The sequence below is a fragment of the Octopus sinensis genome, linkage group LG9, assembly GCF_006345805.1.
Source record: "Octopus sinensis linkage group LG9, ASM634580v1, whole genome shotgun sequence".
NCBI lineage: Eukaryota > Metazoa > Mollusca > Cephalopoda > Octopoda > Octopodidae > Octopus > Octopus sinensis.
In genome coordinates, this window is record NC_043005.1 from 61,576,290 (window position 1) to 61,601,333 (window position 25,044).

A 25,044-nucleotide genomic window follows, 5' to 3' on the forward strand; every position below is an offset into this window, starting at 1 on the left:
GATAATATTGCGAAATATTATCAGACAGTGGATGGTTAAATCACAACAGGTATATAGCCTATTGAAGGCGGCGAGCTGGCAGAAATGTTAGAACGCCGGGCGAAATGCTGAGCGGTATTTCGTCTGTCGTGACGTTGTGAGTTCAAATTCCGCCGAGGTCGACTTTGCCTTTCATCCTTTCTGGGTCGATAAATTAAGCACCAGTTACGCACTGGGGTCGATGTAATCGACTAAATATTTGTCTGTCCTTGTTTTTCCGCTCTATATTTAGCCTCTTGTGGGTAATAAAGAAATAGGTATATAGCCCATTGTTCTTATTGTAGTGCATTGTTTTACCACTCGAAACATTTTATTCGTTATATATATATATATATATATATATATATATACGCAGAAGTATTTGTTTATATCATTCGTCCTTCATCTTTTATTTGCTTCAGTTATTAAACCGCGGCCATGCTGGGGCAGCACCGTGAAAGGTTTCAGTCCAATATATCGACCCAAGCACTTATTTTTTAAATTTCAATTATTATACTGTCACCGATTCTTGCAAAACTAGTTGGCAAGGAGTGGAGGTGGGGCAAATACAGACTCAAACACACACATATGTATGCATGTATGTATGTATGTATGTATGTATGTGTGTATGTAGTATGTATGTATGTATGTATAAGCACATGGCTTAGTGGTTAGGGTGTTGGGCCTATGATTGTAAGATTGTGTTTTCCACTCCTGAACTAGATAACGTTTTGTGTTCTTGAGCAAAACACTTCATTCCACGAGGAGGAAGGAGGAGGATGTATGTATATGCTTTAGAATGTATAACTAGTAACACTGCTGGGAAATTCAGAACATAAAAATGACAATTACAACGATATATATTGTAACCGATATTTCAAACTGCTATTCAAGGCAAAATTCTTTCGGAAATGCTATTCAGACAGACAGATTTTTATCCCAAAGAAACCCTAGAATAATAAACTGTCGGAATTTCCGTCTGAGTTTCGAGAAAATAAATTTCTTTCATTTATCTTCGTTATCTCGCCAGCAAGGCATAGAGTTATACGAATGACAGCGATGGAGTACTGGAGTATATCTACCGTTACACAATTCTCGTATTGACAGCTTGACGTAACATATGCAGTGCAACTCAAACTAACTTGTTTTGGCATATAAAAAATAAACATCCATCGATGGCATTATTTACATATATATTTGTGCGTGTGTGTGTATGTGTGTGTGTGTGTGTGTGTGTGTTTGTGTGTGTGTGTACTGCAGTATCTTAAGAAATTAAGATGTTTCATTAAAATTTATATATATATATATATATACATTATCTATCAGGAATAATATAGCTCCCGCGCTAATCAATCTTTTTTAAAGGGTAGCCGTTGGTCGAAAGAAAGTTGGCTGCTATTTCAAGCAGATCGAGAAACCACATGGAATCTATTGCGTTTTTTTTTTTTAATCATAGGCTGAAAGAAATTTAGTTTTTGAACCAGACTGGGTCTGTTAAATATGACATCGATCAGAGTAGAACTTGAAGTACATAAAACGTTTAAAGGAAGAATCAAAGAAAAATATAAAATTGAGGCCGGTACCCTGTAGCACAAATCATTACCGGGACGATACCTCTGTTTTGCGGTTTAAGAAAAGGAACTGTTTTTCTTGGTGCCAGTTTTGCGGCCCACTGTGTGGCGAAGAATATTTATTTAATTATAGATAATTAATTTGGTAATTTGTTGAACTCCGTCATATGATCTAAGAAGTGAATTAAAAAATAATATTCCTGTTAAAGTATATATTTTCATTTTCAACTTTAAGATTAAAGTATGCAGATTACATATATAAAAACACACACACACACACATACACACACGTATGTGTATGTGCGTATGTGCGTGCATGTGTTCGCGCGTGCAAGTGCGCGAGTGTGTATGCATATATACATATATATATTTATATATATAATAATTACTCGCACACAGATTTACGCATGCATGTACATGTTCAAACGCACACACATACACACATGTATAGATAGATAAAACGACTAATTACCAGGTGAAAATATTGTTGATAATGGCATCTAATGATAGTGGCATTTCATCTATTCAATATGACAAGATAAGATGACAAATAACTTAGCCTAGTCGGAATAAAACAATAACAGCCTAACGAGGTAGTAAAATTGGCATTGCAACGTCACTCTCACTATTCAAACTCTGGGCACTGATGCTCTGATTCCTCTCTCTTTCTCTGATTCTACTGTACTATAATATGACCTCTACTTCTCGGAGCTGTACCACCATTACCAAGGCTTTCTCTACCTACTGGTCTTTCATCCTGATTACCACCCTCTGGTCTTTCATCCTGATTACCCCCCTCGTTGTGCTTGATACCTTCTTAGGTCCATCACTGATTACTATGGTTAGTTCTTTTCTCCTAGAACGACGGCAATCTGGAATCCCTTCCCGGCTCATTATTTCCCCTCAGCTATTGACTTAGAAATGTTCAAGAGAAATGTTAATGGCATCCATCTCACAGGCGTAGGAGGACCTGCAAAGATCATAGGTACTGTTGTATGTACTCATTTAAAAAAGACAACAAAACAAAAAAAAAAGGTCATTTAATGAGTCCATCTACATGCAAATTTTATTTTTTGTTTTTGATTTAATCGTTACTATAGAGCTTCGATGACAAAAATTTCCAAATGAAGTGCCGCAACACACTTGATTGCTACAGCTGTCTTAGAGAGTAGTCAAGGTTGAAGTGAGGTTTTAAATGTAAGATAAATTTTACTAGTATTAATGAGACTTAATGCTTTGCTTAATAAGGTGTGACTAGTATTAGGTTTTGCTGTGTAAAACAGTAGCAGTCCCAGGTGGAGAATTGACAGCGGACGATATTTGCGTTCTGAATGTGCTGTCTGCGACAACACTGCTCCTAAACTGTATCAGCCTTTAAAAAAGATCTTTTTCCTTTGGTCAACAATAATGTGATGGGTGTCTTGTCAAGTGCTAGTCTCACAGAAAATGTTTTGCCCAGGTCGGCACATGCAGCTACAGGCATATGGTGAACCCTGACTAACAGGATCCCTAACTTCAGTATTCGTGCAGTTAGGGTGTTATGTACCTTAAGCTTTCGGATATAGAGTGACAGTATCACAAAAACTGTTGAAACCACTGTTCTAAGATATGCAAAATTCGTATCCGAATGTTATAGGATTTTTAGATAAATTTTAAAAACTGGGAACGACTTTCCTCTTTTGTCAATAACATGACTCTGAAATGAATTCGTACTATGGGAAGAAAATCTTTTAAGATAAAACATTAATTCAGAAAGCAACAGAATATTCTTCAAAACAATTTCGTGTATTTGTATGATAAGATTTTTTGTTTCAACCAAGATGAAATTCCTTAACAGGTTGGCAACAAGACTAGAAAAATATATAGATTAGGACTATACATATGAGAAAGATTTAAATATTATGGCAGGAATAGATATTGTAAAGATATTTTGTGGAAAGCTCAAATCTGAATCTGTAACATACTTTTGCTATACCAAACAATACTTTAAAAGAAATGTAACTGAACCCGAGCGGATTCACTTGCTTCATGGAACCTCATGAGATTATAAATCTAATCTGAGAAATATGAAAACAAACTTACGTTCAAAATAAGTAGAATTCGATAGAAGAGTTAGTTAGTTTGATGGTAGTTAACATGAAGGCGGCGAGCTGGCAGAATCGTTAGCACGTCGGGCGAAATGCTTAGCGGTATTTCGGCTGCCGTTTCGTCGTGAGTTCAAATTCCGCCGAGGTCGACTTTGCCTTTCATCCTTTCGGGGTCGATATTAAGTACCAGTTACGCACTGGGGTCGATGTAATCGACTTAATACCGAGCTGGCAGAATCGTTAGCACGTCGGGCGAAATGCTTAGCGGTATTTCGGCTGCCGTTTCGTCGTGAGTTCAAATTCCGCCGAGGTCGACTTTGCCTTTCATCCTTGTGGGGGTAACAAAGAAATAGGAAGTTAACATGTAAACGTTTACATCCTTAACGGGAGAAAAAAAAGCAATTATCGTAATAATTAATGCTTATAAGGCAAAGCAGAAGAAACTCCAAGATTGAAATAAAAAATTACTTAAGAGGCTGAGGAAGGAATAAGGAGTCATATTTCGGACTACAGTGCCTATTAAATGAAGTCAGTGAAGCATGATCTAACTGACTTTGAGATAACTAGAGATAATTAGAGAAATAGTATACAAGATTTTAGTGATGCTGTCGAGTAAGTAGCAGCCCAAAAAACAACAACGCCGGTAACAATAACAAGTACAGGACCATTAGTAGCCTGTACATAGTCTCTTGAAAATTCACTCCCTGAAATCACTTACTGCCATCGAAAAAGAAGACGTACGCCAAAGACTAAATAATGACGCATCTTTCATTACCACAATACTGTGTTCGTTGGTCTGTTCGACAACCCCGACCACTCTGATCACCACGATCACCACGACCAGCAGCAGCAGCGCCGACACTAGCACCAGCACCAGTACCAGCACCAGCAGCAATACCAGCACCAACAACAACAACAACGACGACAGTTATCTTGAAACATTTTTCCAAAGTTAGCTCTGGTCAATTTAAAAGCTGCAATCAAAGACGACCAACTCGGGCCATCACCTCATTTTAGACACCCAATGTGTCATTACGTTTTTATAAATACAAAATAGCAGCAAAATTGGCAACTTTTGCTATTTTTTTAGACATAAGCAAAAGTTACACGACAGAATGATATAGAAAACATTCTCCGGTTTTTAAAAATGCTCTCGCCCTAAAACAAAAGACAAAAAAAATCCTCAAAACTTAGTACAACGTCAGCGAGTTCAGGGAGAGTGGGTAAGTCAATTACATCCATCCTTATGAAAAGCGCAGTCGACCTCGGCGGAATTTGGACTCAGAACGTTGAGAAAAACAAAATACGTTTCTGCTCTAGGCACAAGGTCTGAAATTTGGGGGGAGGGGGGCAGTCAATTTGATCTACCCAGTACGCAACTGGTATTTAATTTATCGACCCCGAAAGGATGAAAGGCAAAGTCGACCTCGGAGGAATTTGAACTCAGAACGTAGAGACAGACGAAATACCTATTTCTTTACTACCCACAAGGGGCTAAAAACAGAGAGGACAAACAAGGACATACAAACGGATTAAGTCGATTACATCGACCCCAGTGTGTAACTGGTACTTATTTAATCGATCCCGAAAGGATGAAAGGCAAAGTTGGCCTCGGCGGAACTTGAACTCAGAACGTATCGGCAGACGAAATACTGCAAAGCATTTCGTCCGGCGTGCTAACTTTTCTGCCAGCTCGCCATCTTAAAAGAGCGACTAAATTAAGTGATAATTTAAAGAAGGAATTTACATGTGACAAAATTGAAATTAATATAATTAAGGAAATGAATAAATCAACAGATAAATAAATATGCAGATAAATTAAACGAGCAGATAATAAATACGTAAATAAATAAAAGTATCACCGTCTCGGTTATTAGTACCACCTCAGCACAAAATGATTAATTAGCAAAGACAAACGTGATCCTGCAGGCCGTCAGTACATTCGTGTCCGCGCAGTGTATAATGAGGGCGTTGGAGATAATGGGGAGGATGGGGGATGACGACGATGGGGGAGACGAAGGAGAAAAAGATGATGAAATGGAAGAGTGACAATTAGTAGTAGTAGTAGTAGTAGTAGTAGTAGTAAAGAAGAAGAAGGAGAAAATGGTAATGAAGAATGAAGATGGTGGTGATGATAATGATTATGGTAATGATGGGAGGAGTGGTGGGGACGGGGAGGGACGGGGGGGAAGGGGGGACAGGTGGGACGGGACGGGGGAGGAGAGGATGGTGATAGTAATGATGGAGGTGGTTGTGATGGTTTTGATGATGGTGATGATGAAGAAGGCCAAAAACGCTGATGCAAAGGATATTCGGTAATGAAGAGACGAACAATGATGATGGCTGCGACGGTTGCAATGATGATGATGATGAGGAGGAGGAGGATGATGATGATGATCACCACCACCGGGACATGAGGAGGAGAGGAGGAGGGAGGGGGGGGAGGGAGGGGAGGAAGAGGCGGGGAGGAGGAGGAGGGGAGGCAGTGGCAATAGAGGATATGTAGGTCACCCAACCGATGGGGAAGAGAGCGGAAATGTTACTGGATATTTCGATGATGGTGTTGGTGGTGGTTACTGTGGTGCGTTGTTGTTGTGGTTGGTGGTGGTGGTGGTGGTGGTGGTGATGTTGGTGTAGATGATGGTGAGGAGAAAATATTCCTGTTGATAGCAATGGAATTTGATGATTAAGTTGATATGTGGATGGTAAGGGGTTTATAATGGTGACCATTGCGTTTTATGACAGCGACAACAATAAGAACATCAACAACGGCGACAATGACGATGATAGCGGTGATAATGATAATGACGAAGATGACATTTATGAGATTGATGAGGATGTTGTTGATGCTGGTGCCAACGTTGATGATGATGTTGATGATGATGATGATTATCATCATGACGACGATTATAATGATGATGTTTGTGAGGATAAAGAAAATAATGGGGGGGATATGATGTTGATGTTATTGATGATGATGATGATGATGATGACGATGACTATGACGATGATGATGATGATGATGATGATGATGGTGATAACGATGACGATGTCGATGAAAGGAATGATAATGAAAATGATAATGAAGATGACTTTTATAGGATTATGAGGATGTTGTTACTGTTAGTGATGACTATGATGATGATGATGATGATGATGATGGTAGTGGTTGTGATAACGCTTGTGATGATGATGGCGATGATAATGAGGGAAATAATGTTGGTGCTGCTGATAAAGATGATGAGAATGGCGATGATAACGACGGCGAAGCCGAAAATATTAACAGTAGTAATGATGATGAAAGTAGTAACAAGATGAAGACGGTGATGATGATGATGATGATGAGAAGATCCTGACAATGACGATAACAATGATGATGGTGATGATGACGATGGCGATGATGATGATGATGATGATGATGATGATGATGATGACGACGACGATGGCGATGATGATGATGATGATGATGATGATGATGACGACGACGATACAACGATGATGATGGTGATGATAACGAACACAGCAGTGATGTGGATGATAATAAATTAAATTATATGGCTTGCTACAATAAATTTGATTTATTTTAGACGAAATAGATTAATCAAATCAATTCTATTTTTCGATAACTATTGGCCTGTGTATGCATGCGCGCATGCATGTGTGTGTACGTGTGTGTACGTGTGTGTGTGTGTGTGTGTGTGTGTGTGTGCTTGTATGTATGTGTGGGTGTGGGCATATCACCCTTCCTGTAGACATTCTTTCTGCAGGTATACGCACATATGCATAGATATACGTGTGTTGCGTGAATTGCTTGGTATGCCTCTGTTAGTGCGTGTGTACATATACATGTATACACACATACACACATGTATGTGTGTGTGTGTTGTGTGTGTGTGTGTGTGTGTGTGTGTGTGTGTGTGTGTGAGTGTGTACTGTATGTATAGAAAAAGTATGCGTAAATATATTATCCCTGTAGTTATTTTGTGAATGCAACGTTAACAATATTTCGTTGTTTATACTCATGTTTACACGTAGATCCACCTACAGCACCTGCCTAGATTCATATACACATATACACATATATGTATCCATGCATATTTACATATATTCCAAAAGTTAAGTATGTTTTATGAACTCAGTCACGCGTATAGATGTACAAATATATGTATATACAAATATATGTATATGTACACATATGTAAGTAAAAATACACAGATTCAACCACAAAGATCTATATGCACACATTTATACATGTTTTCATACATGCACGCATTCTTAAAACCGTACATAAATTCATACATACATGCGTAAATGGCAACCCATTTGCTGTCTACATTCATTGAGTTATAAACCGACTCTTTGTCCATCGGCAAGAAATTTGATAACTACAATAAATACAACCAAAATATTTATATACATTCAGACACTCGTCGAGGCCTACATGAATGCAGAGACACAGCAAATCAACTTGATTAAAGATACACGAATTATTTCTATTAATATTATTACCAGTAAACGTACCACCTTCCGGGGGCGGTTTTCTGATAGTTTATATGTGTATGTACACTTCGAAATAAATGGTAATCTGATAGTGCAAATTCACGGCTGTATGGTGCCTGTGGCATCGCTTCCCAACCAAGCTTCAATAATCTTTCACGAGTTAGCAAAGACGTGTGTTGTCTAGTGTTGTCATGGTGGAACACGATTCCTTTGCGATTTGCCAACTCTGGCCGTTTTTCTTTGATTGCTTCAACCAGTTTCATTAGTTGTTGACAGTGAACATCTGAATTGCTCGTTTGGCTCCTTGGAAGCAGCTCAAAATACACAACACAAATTCTGTAATCCCACCAAAATAACAGCATGACCTTTTTTTGGTGCAATTCAGCTTTCGATGTGGTTTGTGCAAGTTCAATGCGCTTGGACCATGATCCTTTTCGATTGATGTTATTGTAGAGAATCTCTTTTTCATCACCAGTGATGATTCGTTTCATAAAAAAAGATCGATTTCATTGCGTTTGAGATGCAAATCGCAAACATTGTTTCACTGTGTTCAGTGAATCTCTTTCAGTTTATGTGGAACCGAAATATCGAGCTTCTTAACGAATCTAAGACATTTTAATTGATTTTAAATTGTGTGTGATACATTTAACCTCTCTGTAATCTCTCACACTGTTACATAACAATTAGATTCAAATATGGCTTTAATTCGGTCGTCATCAACTTCAGTAGGTCGACGAGAACGTTGGTCATCTTCGAGTGACAAATCTCCAGAACGGAATTTTTTTAACCATTTCTGAAATGTGCGTTCTGCTAAGCAATCAACACAATAAAATTCACATATCTTTTTGTGAACCTCAACGGCTTTCTTGCCATAGAAAAGCAAAATATGGCGAACATGTTCGTTTTGCAGACCATGTTAAAATTGACACTGAACTAACAGCAGTAAAAAAAAATCACACGCAATTTGTTTCTCAAGTAAGCTAACGGTAAGGCTATCAAATGTCATAAGGAAAAAAATCGTATAATTGACAAGTCATTTAAAAAAATCGTAACTCTCTTGTAAAAAAAACGAAATTACTTTCTTGCCACCCACCTATATATATATATATATATATATATATATAATATATATATATATATATATAAATATATATGAGTGCGAACTCATATCACCCTTTTTGGATAGACTTGTGACTGGTGACGAAAAATGGATCTTGTATCGAAATGTTAAACAGAAAGCAATTTTAAAAAAAAAAACAGAAATCTGTTACTCTGTGTTTCTTTCTGGTATTCTATAAGAACTTCCACTCTTCTCTGAAGAGAACTCTTTTTTTTATTCTGTTAAAGTTAGAATATCACTTCCTGAATAGATCAACCTTTATATACCATTACTAAACAAACATAAGTGACATAGGCGCAGGAGTGGCTGTGTGGTAAGTAATTTGCTTACCAACCACATGGTTCCGAGTTCATTCCTATTGCGTGGCACCTTGGGAAAGTGTCTTCTACTATAGCCTCGGGCCGACCAAAGCCTTGTGAGTGGATTTGGTAGACAGAAACTGAAAGAAGCCCGTCGTATATATGTACATGTACATGTATGTATGCGTGTGTATATGTTTGTGTGTCTGTGTTTGTCCCCCCCAACATCGCTTGACAACCGATGGTGGTGTGTTTACACCGATAGAATAAGTACTAGGCTTACAAAGAATAAGTCCTGGGGTCGATTTGCTCGATTGAAGGCGGTGCTCCAGCATAGACGCAGTCAAATGACGGAAACAAGTAAAAGAGTAAAAGAGAGACATAAGATACACGAACCAATAGCTTCGTCCCTTCTCATATAAATGGAACAAATGACATGATGCTATACAACTAAAAGAAAAACACGAGACTTCACAAATACATGAACGTAAAATGCTTTAAAAAACGCACTGTTGACTTGGGAATCTGAACGACAGAGAAAACAGGCTCCGTTCAGTAAAAACAAGATTTTTTAAAAGTAAATTATGATTGTTTTCTTCTACTGCATAATCATTTTGATCTACAAGTAACAAATATTTAAGAAAATATCGTTATAAGACGTGTAATTATTTTTCAATATGTGATTTTTTCTCTCTCTTTCTCTCTTTTATTTTATTTTATATTTTATTATTTTTGGGGGTTCTTTTCTCTTTGTGGTGAGTGTGTAGACTAACTTGGTGAAAACATGCACTAATACGTTTTTAGTACAACTGTTATGTGAAAATATATCGTTGCATTTTTTGTTTTCATATATTCATAATACAAAAGTATTCAACTCTTATGCTGAAACATGAAACTTGTTACATTCCAAGTTTTATTTGGAGTAAAACTTGACAAATATTATTTTTAGTATTTGTCAAAAATTTCGAGGATTTTCAACATTCGGTATTATTTTTTATACGTAGACAATCATGCGCGCGCGCACTTATACACACATACATGCATATATATATGTATGTAGGTATGTATATATATATGTATATGCTCGAAATGGGAAGTAGATAGACAGCCGACAACTGATGAAGGATCATTCTTTGTATTACTTGTCCTTTTTTCTCTCTCGTTACTTGCGTATTTAACTCATTGTTTTCGTACTTCATGTTGTTTACTGTTGATGATGTCCTGTATCCATATATATATATATATATTATATATATATATATATATATATATATATATATATATATATATTATTTATATTCTTATAACACACACGCACGCACACACACACGACGGGGTGCTGAAAAGTTCCCGACTTTGAGTAAAAGAAAATACAAGAGGATCAGTTTATTATGATTCTTACACTTATTGCAGTGGTCTTTCAGTTTTTCTAATCCCACAAAAGAACTCTGAAGGCTGAGCCTGCAACCAAACCTTTCGCAGTATCCTTAAGACCAGGAACTTTTCAGCACACTCTCGCATATATATAAATGAACTATTTGATGCAAGTATTTTTTTATCAATATCAGCGACTTCATCTAATTCCTCTAATTTTATTCCGTTTCAGTTTCTGCATTCAATTTAAGTCCATCTGAGAGAGAACGCTCAATTCGACAGAACATTCCAGGTCGAGACTATTCTGAATTATCTCGTCCATCAGAATTAGTTGAAGTTGATGTCGATGTACTTCTTTATATGGTGAATGAATTGGTAAGTTGCATTGTCTTGCGCTATATTTTTGTGAAGTTTTCTTTATGTTGTGTATCATTTACAAAGGTGCACGTGGCAGAAATGATGAAGCAACTGATTTAGGCGGATTACAAGTAGAATTTATATTGCATTAGATAGACTTCCTCAGGTGTTTTTGGCCATTCTCAGTACCCTGAGTTCAAATCCCGTCGAGGTCATATCTACTTCGAATTTTCTCAGGATCAATATAGAAGTACCAATATATTGTGATGGTTGAGCCGAGATGTAAGAATGTCGAACTGAATGCCTTGAGGAATTCGTTCCGATTTATTGAGCATTGTTTCAAATCCTTCCAAGGTAGAATTTGCTCTTCAGCCTTTCAGTATCGATTTAAAAACACGTCCTAATTCAAGGCGGTGAATTAGCGGGACTGAATGCCTTGTAGTATGTGTTCCAACTCTGTAATCTGAGTTCAAATTTCGTCAAGGCCCGATTTAGAACCAACAACTCACATCTTGGTTGACATTATCAGAGTCCACTCTGCCACAAACATTCGGGATATGTCTCCAGTTCAAGACTAGCTTCGTCTGACACTATTGTCAATCTTTGAGACACTGTAAAGGACCACGAGCACTCCCTTTTTTTCTGACAAAACGATTAGAAAATACGTCGCAAAATGTATTTACAACATTTTACGTTCTGATTTTGAATCAGATCGAAGTAAGCTTTGTATTTCATCCTTCCTAGATCAACAAAATAAACACCAGTTTAGTCAAGAAGCCGATTTAATTAGCTGTTCCAACTTCCGCCAAAAATATATTCCGATTTTGATGTCAATACTAGACATTTTTATCATGAAAACTCCATTTTCTATTTTCAAATCCTCCAGTGAATTGTTTCACGTATTCGACATCTCTATATATTTTAGACATCTATGTAAATTTGTTACAACGATATTTTTTTGTTTTTCTAGTTGAATATGTGCTTTCTAAAACAAACATATAACAAGTATAGCTGTATGATTCATCACTTTGCTTCGCTACCATATGATAGTAGGTGGAATTTCACTGCGCGGAACGTAGGTTGCTTAGCTGGAATTTGGTGGTGTGGAGGAAGATGTTGAGTGCATTGTACATTGTTACAGAAACATATATCTGTTTGCTTCCGTATATATAACAATATAACTTAGCTATTCGATGAGGGATTTTGACAAAAGTTACCAGACCGGGATGATCGATGTAGCCAATGAAGCTTCTAGCAACAGCAGCCAAATTGTACTTAATCACAGTCTACCATCTTCAAAAATGATGCGTTGGATAATTTGGTCCTCTGTTCAACGCATTTAAGGAAAAGACAGGATGGTTACGTTTGGAATGTCTTTGATCACGAGTTTGTCGACCAAGGTTAACCTTAAACAAGTATTTAGTATTGACTGATATGGACGACTGAAACTCATGAAAGCGATGCCCCAACATGGTCGCAATTCACAGACTGAAATCAATATAAGAGAAAGACAAAGATAGTTATAAAACTTAAATGGACATGGTCCCAAGAAATAGTCAATATATTTACTGGAAACTGTTTCTAATTCTTGACGGAAAAGTAAAGAAACTTTCAGTCTTTTATTTTGAGTGAAAAACAGCCGATTGAAAAAGGTTTCCCTTGTGCAGAAGAGAATTGGAAAAACCATGTCAATATCACTGATTACATACGAGATCATGGATACAGAAGTTAATATGCTATCGAACAACTGTTCTTTTTTTTTTCATTTATTCGTACTTTTGCAACCAAGACGATGACACTTCTAATTATTCTCTTTTTGAAGAAGAGCTAATATCCAAAACGTTGATTTTTCATTCCTCTTCGTAAATCAACTTAATAAATTCTTCAACATATATCCATATGGATTTATTTCTCGCTATGCAGATCACTACTACCAGTTTCCTCGAATTCCAGATTTTACCAGATTAGCTCGAATCTCCTCAATGTATATAATGCCACACAGGGCAACAGATCTGAAATGGACACCTCTCCATCTAGCTGTACATAGATAGAGGAGGACAGAAACAAGTGTTGATTGTAAGCAGTGTCAACATATACATTTTAAGCATCCTTAGATGACTGCATTGCCGAATGAAAGACGCAACCGACGAAACCTCTATTTGGTTGCTGAGCCAAATGAGATAACCTTTACAAGGTGGTCGATCCAATAAGAGAATATCTATGTGGACATTCAACTAAGAAGGGAACCTCTACATGTTTGCTATAATTGCTATAATCTTTCAAAAAATAGCAACCGGATTCCATTAATCTATACCCTATTGTCTCAGAAATGGCAGAACATATTTGACAACGTAGTCTCCCAGATATACAAAAGGTCAAGATAGTCGAAGGCAGGAAGCCGTTGATCAAAGTTCTGTTTTATGAGAGCTTATCTGAGACTACATAACAATAACAGTCAAACCAAGGATAGGCTCTCCTAAACTGACTAGTTTAGAACAGTGCCTACGATACGCAGAGGAATTTGGAAATGATGTATAGAAGCAAATTCTTTGATCATTATAGGATTAATGCGGCTAATTGTGATATTTGAAGTATCAAAGATTTACCAACTTGTTAATCTCTAAGCTATTGGAATTTAATGGATGTTCCAGATTTATTCATTACATAATAGCATGATTTTATTTCGATATATTTTGACGATTCATAATGTTTCAAATATTTCCTGGATAGACAAAACATTTAGGCTCCTTAGTTGTCTTTCTATTTTTCATTTGTTTTGCTTTTGGCTTGTTTGTTTGTTTTTTCTTTGTTTTTTTGCTTCGTTTTCAGAATTAATCAAATCGTAAGAAATATTTGAAAAATTAATTAAATTCAATATTTCTGCAACAGTTGATTAAACAGAAGTCATAACAATGCAAATATTAAGAATCAACTGTTTATCAAGATTCTTTTGTAATTACAATAGACAGACAAATAAGATGTGTATATTATTGTTGTTATTACTGCTCTGCTGCTGTTGCAACTGTTGCTGTTACTGTTTTGTTTTTTTTGTTGTTCTTCTTCTTCTTTAGCCTCATTTCGAGAAAATCCTTCCAACTTTGATAGGTCCGTCATTTTAGGGATATTTAGATCGTTTAAAGGAATTAATCAGAATAATAATAATAATAATAATAATAATAATAATAATAATAATAATAATTGTGTACAGTGCTCAGGTGCACTACAACTCATCTAAAGTGTATATATAATCAGGTGTAGTTTCGGCGGATTTCTACCCATAGAATGACTACCCATAGCCTTTTTCAGGGTCTTTTTTGACATGTGATAAGGAAAGGAGGAATTTCACTAGCGGCGGTAGTGGAGACGATTTAAAGATGTTACTGGTTACATCTACTTTCGTACGTAGCATGCAGGGTAACGATATTTGATGTGTCCTCTCCTTTCCCAAGACAGTAGGGAGTGATTTCAGAAAGATTCGATTGCTTTTCTAATAAATCGATCCATTATATAGAAGCAAATTTGTTGAACCATGTCAATTCCGTTGGTGTTGTTGTTGTTGCTATTGTTATTGTTGTTGTTGTTGTTGTTGTTGTTGTTGTTGTTGTTGTTGTTGACGATGATGTTGTTTAGTTAAATCGGCTCTGATCAAAGGTATTTTATCGATGAGCATAGTTATTATATCAAGACTACATTATCTAATTATACCCTTTTGTTTCTCAAAACTGTAGAGAGTAGCTACTATTTCTATCATGTCCAGTGACAACATAAGGACACCTTCACTCGCTAGACGGATAAGATGTGCTTGTTGTTCTTTTTGTATGTCAATTCTAACCGAACACACCAATGACCAAATACATTTTAGTCGTAACCATCCCGTATTTTCCCTATACAGAAAGAGAGGAGGCCTACATTATTTCATATGTCCTTTGGTTATTTTCTAGATGGACGTGAGATTTGTTTGCTTTTCTCGCATATCGAACTGTCATCTGTTTGTTTGTTGACTAGCCGGACAAGATGCCTAGCTGGCAGCATTTTTTTTTTTTCAATTTTCAGTTTAATAGAATTAATAAAAAAAAAAAAACCATCTGGTAGAAACGATAGAGTCTTTGAAGTATTGCTTCCCAAGGCATAGTTTCTCCTTTCTATGCGAGAATCTCGAATCCCTACTGAGGTCATAGTTTCGATCTATCCCTTTGGGAGATGCTGTTGTTGCTTTTGCTACTGCTACTGATACGCTTGTTGTTGTTGGTGGTGGTGTTGTTGTAGATGTCTCAGATCCTCCTTGGTCTAGCAGATCTATGATCTGTGAGATCAAATAAATAAAGAAATAAAAACACAGGAAAGCAGTGGCTACAGAGGCTTTAGCAAAATTAGACCCTGTTTAGGAAAAGGAAAGTTTTCAATAACAACAAAAGTCAAGTTTTAGAGCAACGGTAATTTTAAGGGTAATTAAAGATGCCAAGAATGAGCAATAGATGCTGAAATTGTGAAAAATTCGATGACATGTGAAATGAAGCGGTAGAGACATATTTATTTATAAAATGTACCTTATCATTTCATACAGAGGACATCAATATAATGTCTTAAGAAGGAAATCGTTGGAAAGACTGCAATTTAGAAAATTAAAAGATAGACAAATTTAGCTGTTTGGTAATATAACACGATGCCATGACACTCTTTCCAATATATGTTTAAAAGACAACTACCGATAAAAGAAGTTGTGGTTACGCCACATAAATGAATAGGCGGGGGTCGAAGATTGTGATAGGCATGATGTTTGCTGAATCCTGGAATACATGTATGGAACCAGTCTCATCTTTTGCTGTGCATGTACGGCTGCCTTAGACAATGATTTTCGTTATGTAGGTCACTTTAATTCTTGCAGCATTGTATCTCTTTCTATTAGATATCATTTTATCACCATGTGAACATATGCGGTGAATAACATAAAGCAGCGATCACGAGACAAATTCGAGACAAATTCTTGACTTAGAGGATTAACAGTATTGTAGATTCGTTTAAGTTGTATTTTTAATATTCTTGAATAGTCATGAATAGCATGAACATTTAATCGTTATTTTCTAAAATATATGGCCTTTCTGCCTAGATGGAAAGAAAATAATATCATGCGAGATATTCATATTAATATTCTTATGACCATTTTTACTGCCTTAAGTAAAAGATATGATTGATTGGAGTTTTTTCATCAAGGGATCAACTGACATTAAGTTTAAATAATTCTAGTATAGTTGCTTCTTTCTTCTTTTATATTTTGTTGTTTTTTATTTCACTTCAATACATTCTTCATATTGATATTTAATTTATTTTTTTATACGAGCAAAGTTGTAGTATAAGGAAGGCGGTTGTGTAGAATTTCTTCCCGAACAATCGATTCTGTGAAACGTTATCCATAGTTAAACCCAATAAATTAAAGGGTGCAAATGATGACGAAGATAACTGGCAAAGATATCTCATCATTTGAATTTTTTTTTTTTAATGCAATAGTTTTATGATCGTAATCTTATTCCCCATTTGCAATTCAGAGAAATTATAATATTTATTCTAACACAAGGGCACAAATTTGTAGACGCATGGTGTTTTGTGTGTGTGTGTGTGGTGTGTGTGTGTGTGTGTGTGTGTGTGTGTGTGCGTGTGTGCGCGCGTGTGTGTGCGCGCGTGTGTGTGTGTGTTTGTGTCTGTGTGTCATATCAGTCTTTTAAAGGCTTTCTGAACTCGTTACTCTATAACTATTTACAAAACAAGATGTTTCTATAAAACAATTATATTCACCTCGTCTGCCATACTCTCTTAAGTAACCAAATCACAGCAACATGTACTATCCTGTGTTTATAAATCTAGCAGTAATATCCGTCGTTGATCGGGTAATTACTTTTATTGTTGCTCGGTTCCAGAAGCTAGGAAAAAGGGTATATCATATAGAAGAATAGCTTTACGGAATCCAGTTGACTGCGATGGGACTGAAAAGGCTGCAGGTCAAGTGGAACATCCATTTGTCACTGTTCCTTTTGACGTTTGAACAGGCAGTATGCCAAAAGTGAGATGAAAGATTCAGTTTGAACGTAAATGAAGCTAGAAGAATAGCTATATCATATAGAAGAATAGCTTTACGGAATTCAGGTGGCAGTGTGATGGCACTGAGATAGCCACAGTTGAAGTGGAAGGCCCATTTGCCACGGTTTCTTTTGACATTTGAATAGGCCGTATGCCCACGGAGAATTGAAAGATTCAGTTTAGAATATGAACCAGGGTGAGACTACGACTACAGATTTAGGTTTACTTGTCCTGTATGTGTGAATTACATAAGAGAAAAACATGTAATACTGAAGTAGAAAGAAGATGGATTTCATACACGAACTTCTGTTTGTTTTTCAAGTTGCAATCCAGCAACTTTTAATGTTTGGCCCTGAGTTTTATTAATGCTCATGGCAACATGGCAAAAGAAAGTGGGATAGGAAACTGTAACGGCTAAAATTGGAATGGGATATTAGATGGTATAACTGGTATGCGAGGAACGAAGACGGTGTCAACTTTGCTACAACCAGTAAGAATATCTGCCTTAATGCAGTTCCTCATAGGTTTGTGCACAATTAGTGTTGTACCACTGCCTAATCTGGGACAAACAAACGAACAAACACACAAAGGGACAATGTCACTGTTTTATTATATATTTATATATATATATTATATATATATATAATATATATATATATTATATAATAATATATATATATACTAGATAGAGAGAGAGATAGAGATACATAAAAGTTCCCTTGAACCATTCACTTTTATTTTGGTAGACAAACAAACGAACAAACACACAAACGGACAGAATCTCTCTGTTATAAATAGATAGATAGATAGATAGATAGATAGATAGATAGATAGATAGATAGATAGATAGATAGATAGATAGATAGATAGATAGATAGATAGATAGATAAACTCAGTATCCATGCAGTACCCAGCATTACCGTGGCCCTGTATCTAAAACAAGTAGAAGGCAGGATAATAACAATGAGTAGTAACAGCGAAGCCATATTTAATACATCTGGAGAGGTTCCCTCGTCGGATACCGACATAGATAATAACAACACTGCCTTCGGGCAATGTTATTATCTTCAATTATCTCAAACAGCCTAAAAATTATACTCTAACACTGTGAGTATACAAATCAGAGACTACAAATCACAGATGTATAAATCTTCAAATCAACACATAAATAATTAATAAATGCTAATAAATCAAGTAATGTTAATTTGATACAAAGAATGCCGAAGAAACAAGCTATGACAGGCTCAAGAAAAAAAAACTGACCAACTCAGAAACCATATACACTGATACATAAGACGAAGATGAAAACCTACAAGTAAATTATTATTATTATTAATATATTAATTTGTATAAATTCATTTAAATAAATTAAATACCAAAGCATTTTAAATGTACTTTTGATTAAAATAACATGGCACGAATTTGCAGAGATGGCGAATAGTGATGCAAATTATATGTATGTATGAATGCATTAATTGGGAGGCCAGAAGATCATTAGACAGACTAACTCTCACGTGTAAAAAAGATGGACTAGTTTTTGACCCCAAAATCCCAGATGAAGTTAAAGCACCAAAGTCGAAGTAATCATCATTAGCCAATGAGAGAGAAAGGACAAACAACTGGTATATAAATTTATATACAACCCAACTACACATCATTTATGTAGCCTCATTAAACCAAAAGTGCGTTAAATAGTGATTTCAAATTTTGGCACAAGGCTAGCAATTTCGGGGCAAGGGTGAAGTTGATTATATACACCCCAGTACTCAACTGGTACTTAATTAATCGACCATGAAAGGATGAAAGACAAAGTCGACCTCGGCTGAAGTTGAACTCAGAACGAGTGGGTGGATAAAATGTTGCAAAACATGTTTCTCGGCGGGATAATGATCCTGTCAGCTTACTGCCTTAATGTGCGCTAAATATTAGCAATAATTCATTATCAGAAGGCGGCGAGCTGGCAGAATCGTTAGCACGTCGGGTGAAATGCTTAGCGTTATTTCGTCTGCCGCTACGTTCTGAGTTCAAATTCCGCCGAGGTCGACTTTGCCTTTCATCCTTTCGGGGTCGATAAATAAAGTACCAGTTTCGCACTGGGGTCGGTCGTTGTAATCGACTTAATCCCTTTGGCTGTCCTTATTTGTCCCCTCTATGTTTAGCCCCTTGTGGGCAATAAAGAAATAAATAATTCATTATCAGTCTTATACTTAGAATCTACAACTTAATTTTAAACTCCCAATTTACTGCTTAAACGGTTGAAAATATAAGTGGTGTGTGGAAATTCCAAACCCGGAGTCAACTGAGTAGCCCATCCATGTAAAAACCATTCGGTTTTAGAAAAAAAAGTGATCACTCTACCACTGTCTATTTGAACATTGCAGAAACTATGAAGTTAAAAGGTCATTTATTTGTATATGTGGCAAAAATGGTATATTTGCAACAAAGATTTTTTTTATACAAATATTTCATGTTTCATACATGGTGACTAAACTGTAAAAAAAAAAAGCGTTTATCAGCAAAGCCTATGTTGATGGATAGTTGTGAAGAAGATGCGAAGATTCTAATTATCAAAATATTGGTGATTTCGTCAGAGAGAAAACAATTCAGTAAATCGAAGTGAAATGGCGGTAGAATAAGCCTACAGGATAAACAAGACATTAGTTCAAGTGATAGTGATGATAAAATAGGGGGGCATGAATGTCAGCATGCATAAAAAGATATCAGTATTCAAAGAACTGACGGGGTCAAGTGTATATGTGTATTCCAATGATATTGCATTAAATAGCTGACACCAGCCCAACTTACACAAATCTTTATATCTATAAATATGTATATTTATACACAAAAAGACAGCTACATACACGCGTGTATGTGTGTGTGTGTATTTGCGCGTGTAGGTATATACATATATGTGATATATGTACATGTTTGTGTGTATGTGTGCATGTACGTGTGAGTTCTAGACATCACCCAATAAAAATGTTAATGTCTTGTGAGCTATTAAGACTTTTTGGTGACAGTCATATTTGCATATCAAAAACGATTCTTTGATTGTTTCTATTTTTGTTGTGATTCTTATCATCCATCAAATTAAAAACTGTTTTTATTCTTCAACTGTAATAAAATCGGAAAGTTGCAGCGTTTGCTCTGCGGATAAATATAATGTGTCAGAATAAAAGGAAACGCATTGGTTATGGCTAGAGTAGTTTTGATCAAAGTCATCCTCGGTATATGTAGACACACATATATATTCTTTTACTCTTTCACTTGTTTCAGTCATTTGATGGCGGCCATACTGGCGCACCGCCTTTAGTCGAGAAAATCGATACCAGGACTTATTCTTTGTAAGCCTAGTACTTATTCTATCGGTTCTTTTGCCAAACCGCTAAGTTACGGGGACGTAAACATACCATCATCGGTTGTCAAGCGATGTGGGGGGGGTAAACACAGACACACAAACATATACACACGCACAAACACATACATATACATATATACGACGGGCTTCTTTCTGTTTCCGTCTACCAAATCCACTCACAAGGCTTTGGTCGGCCCGAGGCTATAGTAGAAGACACTTGCCTAAGGTGCTTCGCAGTGGGACTGAACCCAGAACCATGTGGTTCATAAGCAAGCTACATACCACACAGCCATTCATATATATGTGTGTGTGTGTGTGCGTGTGTCATTAAAATTAATATTAATATTTCAAAATGATCCAAAATTAGAGAAATTTGAATTGAACATAGGAAATAGTTTGTCTACAAAAAGAACCCTTAGAGGGAATTTAATCTAAGACAGTGCTGTAGTCAACTAATAGTTACATCACTAACAGGTTTCTGTCATCTGATCGGAAAGCAAAGGGCATACATAAATACACTAATGGCAGGCAGAGCAGGTCAAGTGTCATTAGTGGGAAATGTTGCTGCTATCTCTAGCAATTCGCGCGATCATATACTGGTTCCTTATCGAAGATATAAAAGGGTAAAATTCATCCGAATATTGTCACACTTTACAATCTTAGAAATTCAAGTCACACCAGATAATGAGGACATTTATGCAATGTGCCTCAGAAAAAGACGATATAGCATTGCCTGAACGCCTTCGATCACAAACCTAATTGGGCAAGTCTAACATAAACCTAAACAGCAACAACAACAATAGTAAGGAAAATAATGGCTCAAATACGTTGTTGTAGTTATTTTCTAAGTGTAAGTCATTCCTAATTAAGGAGATCTTAGATCAAAGGAATAACAGTCTTCACTCGTCTTTTTTCCTACATGTAGGTAATATAGGTCCACATTAAGAAACGTGTACTATTTTAAGATGATACGAGAAAATTTGAGGAAAACATGAGTACTATGTGTAAGCATTCAAATGAGCCAGCCCATGGAGGCTCCCCGGTTGCTTGAAAACAAGTACATGTATGCAAGCCATGTGCACAATGATGCGTAATGGATGTAGAATTGGACTGGAATAAAGTGGTATCTGTGAATGTAATAAATTTCTGCTTTAAATAAAATTACATCGTCATTATGCCGCATGGAATGAAAATCCTTTCAGTCTTTCATTACATTGCCAACCACTTCTGATTATATTTTGAATAGATCACACAATACCGAATTCTTCCCAAATATACAATGCAGAATTCTTTTTTGTAATCCCGTGTGATTTACCAATAAAATATTTTTCGCTTAATGTATTTTGAACTGAAATAACTGATAAAAGAGTCGGTAATTTCTAAAATTAAATATTCTACTTTTTCTGCAGATATCATAGCCAAAAAGTGCATGCACTTTAATATCTATATTTAAAAGAAAACAATGTAACGTTTATTCCAAACAAAGCCAATTTAAAGATTACATACGTAATGCGATTTAAAGATTATTGACATAAAATAAGCTGTGTATTTTATTGATCGAAATCTGCATTATTATTGCCTTAAATCATTGGAGCCATCGCTGTAGATTTAATTTAGAAAGATCAGTATAATTTTCAGAAAAGCTGTTCAATTTGTGTCCCTACCTCCTATATCAATCTTTTGATCTACCCTCTTACGTTTCAGTTTGCACGTTTGATCTCTTAGGCAGGACGGAAGGGCAGTACCCTTGACCCTTTACAATGCCTTTGAGACTAGTGTGAGGGAAAGGAATGAGACAAATTGAACTCCGCTCTAGGAAATCCAAGGTACCAGGTGACGATGTTAAACGGAAAACAGATTAAGTCTACCATCCATGTAGTCAGAGCGGGATTTGAACTAAGAATGCAATGATCCGGAGAATACCACAAAGCGACCGGACAAACGTTCTTAGATTTCAGACAATCTATCTCCTTATGATGGTGATTTTTTCATTGTTCCGAAAGGATGTAAGGCAAAGCTAGTTTCAGATTCAAACTGGGGTTTCAGAGAGTCAGAAGAAATACCGCGAGATATTTTATCAGACGTCAGATGATTATGTCAATTCGCTGCTCAAGCAAAAAATATTCTAAAATCTGCTACGATTGAAAGCAGATGATGTCTTTGGAGATAAAAAAAAAATCGCTTTCAGCTCATGTGGACAATACAGCTAGAGCATCACATGTAAATTCAAGGAAGAAAATCAATGCTTGCTGTTCAATAACAAATACAAGGAAAAACAATAATAATAAAAAAAATGTGTTAATGTTAATATTTGAAAATCAATTTCTATAATTTAATGTATATATATATGTGTGTGTGTGATTAATTTATAGATATTTATTATGCATTTGTATATATTAATATATATATATATGCATGTAGACATGTTTTATGTACATATAAGTATGAATATAAATATATATTTAATACAAACACACAAATATACATACATATACACACAGCATATAAAACAGAATCCAATATGATTGGTGGTGCTCTGTACCGGCAAGGCGTGTATTAACTGGTAAAGTGACAGAGAGAGTACAATGAAATTTCAGTGGGGAGTTGAATATCCAACAATTAGGAACCTAGACCTTCTGCATATTTAAAATGATGTTAGAGAGAAATGAAAGTACCGCAGAGTTTTGCATTTCGTATGTTTGAACGACTGACTGCAACTAATGAGAAATGCAAGAAAACATGCGCTCGCTTAGGTAGAGAGAAAAGAGCAAGGAAAGAGAAATGAAAACAGAAAACCAAGCAGAGAAGGAGGGAAAAATTAAGGCGAAAGTAGAGGTAAATGATAAGAGGTGAAAGGTTAGGAAGAACAGGATTCATTTATGCATATCCCTTCGCTCACCAAACATGCACACACACATATGTAGGAACGTGTATAAAGATTAGCGTTGCATTTAATTTAACAAACTTACATGCAATATATGTGTATGTGTGTGAGTATCTCTCTCTATATAAACGGCAGTTTGTCTGTGTGTGTTTCTGTGTGTCTGTTAGCTTGTACCCTCACCCTGACCACGGCTTTCAACCGATTCTGATGAAACTTAACACACACATAGCCCAATGTCATAATTCAAAACTAACGCAGAGACATGGGGTCGAGAATCAGAAACACAAACCACAGACTGTCTAGGGGACGCAACTCGACCGTTTTAACTCTCAAAAAAAATTTACCATAATTTTTTCCCCATTTTTTTGGCTATAACTCTCTAAAAATGCTTTATAGTTATTTCCCTTACAAACCCGAGCAACGCCGGGCGATACTGCTAGTACATATATAAGTTTATTAAATTATATTATATGCAGCACTCTTTATATTAGATGTTTATATAGATTTACCACTAACCAAATGCCTCTGACCGAGTCAACCGGAACCACCAGTGGCATTCTCGTGTCATAGCATTATACGAAAATAGCAGGACTTTGATCAAAGAATTTAAGAGCATCTATTTAACTCTGTATATGGGAGGGGGTATGTGTACACAGAATAGCTTACGTGGGTACGGAAGTAACTATATGTGGGTACCAACACAAGTAATGTTTTACTCTATAGTATGTTTACTCTATAGTATCTTCTTAATTCTAGTTTTCGTCTACTTTTTCTTAATTACTCCCTTTTTCTATAAAAGCGCAACAGGATTTGTCCCTCATCATTCCTGTCGAACGGCTTAAAGTAACGACATGTATTAAAACTGAACGAAACATAGTTTATTTAACGAGATACTCCTTATGACATTACCTGACGAGATGCGTCTGCACCGAGGGACGAACAGTATCCTACCCGCAAGGGTCGGCGCAGGAAGCGTCGAAACGATCGTTGTGACCAATAAAGTTTCTCGAATATTCCTATCATTTCTTATATATTTATGTGTGTGTGTGTGTGTATATATGTATATATATGTATATGAATATATATATATATATATATATATATATATATATATATATGTATGTGGTATATAGATATATGTATGTGTGTATATAGATATATGTATGTGTATATATATAAGTATATACATATATGCAAATATATATATGTATATAGATATATATATATATATTCATTTACAACATATATATATATATACATTTATATATATACTTGTATGTATACAATGTTAGAAGTAATATATAAACTTATATATGTGTTTGTGCTTCTCTTTGTAACACATAATATATATATATAAAATAGCCGTAACATATTAACCGCTGCAAAGGTTTATTTTGCTTTGAG

The 25,044-nt window shown here is 35.9% G+C and overlaps 1 protein-coding gene across 5 annotated transcripts in view; it reads left to right on the forward strand.

The window, feature by feature from the left end:
* LOC115215754 (neuronal acetylcholine receptor subunit alpha-3-like) overlaps window positions 1–25,044 on the forward strand; it is a 784,372-nt gene that overhangs the window by 677,909 nt on the left and 81,419 nt on the right. For all 5 annotated transcript variants that reach the window (XM_036505995.1, XM_036505994.1, XM_036505993.1 and 2 more), the window contains one exon: window positions 11,202–11,344. In XM_036505995.1, coding sequence (XP_036361888.1) covers window positions 11,202–11,344 — 143 coding nt within the window. The remainder of the gene's footprint in view (window positions 1–11,201; window positions 11,345–25,044) is intronic.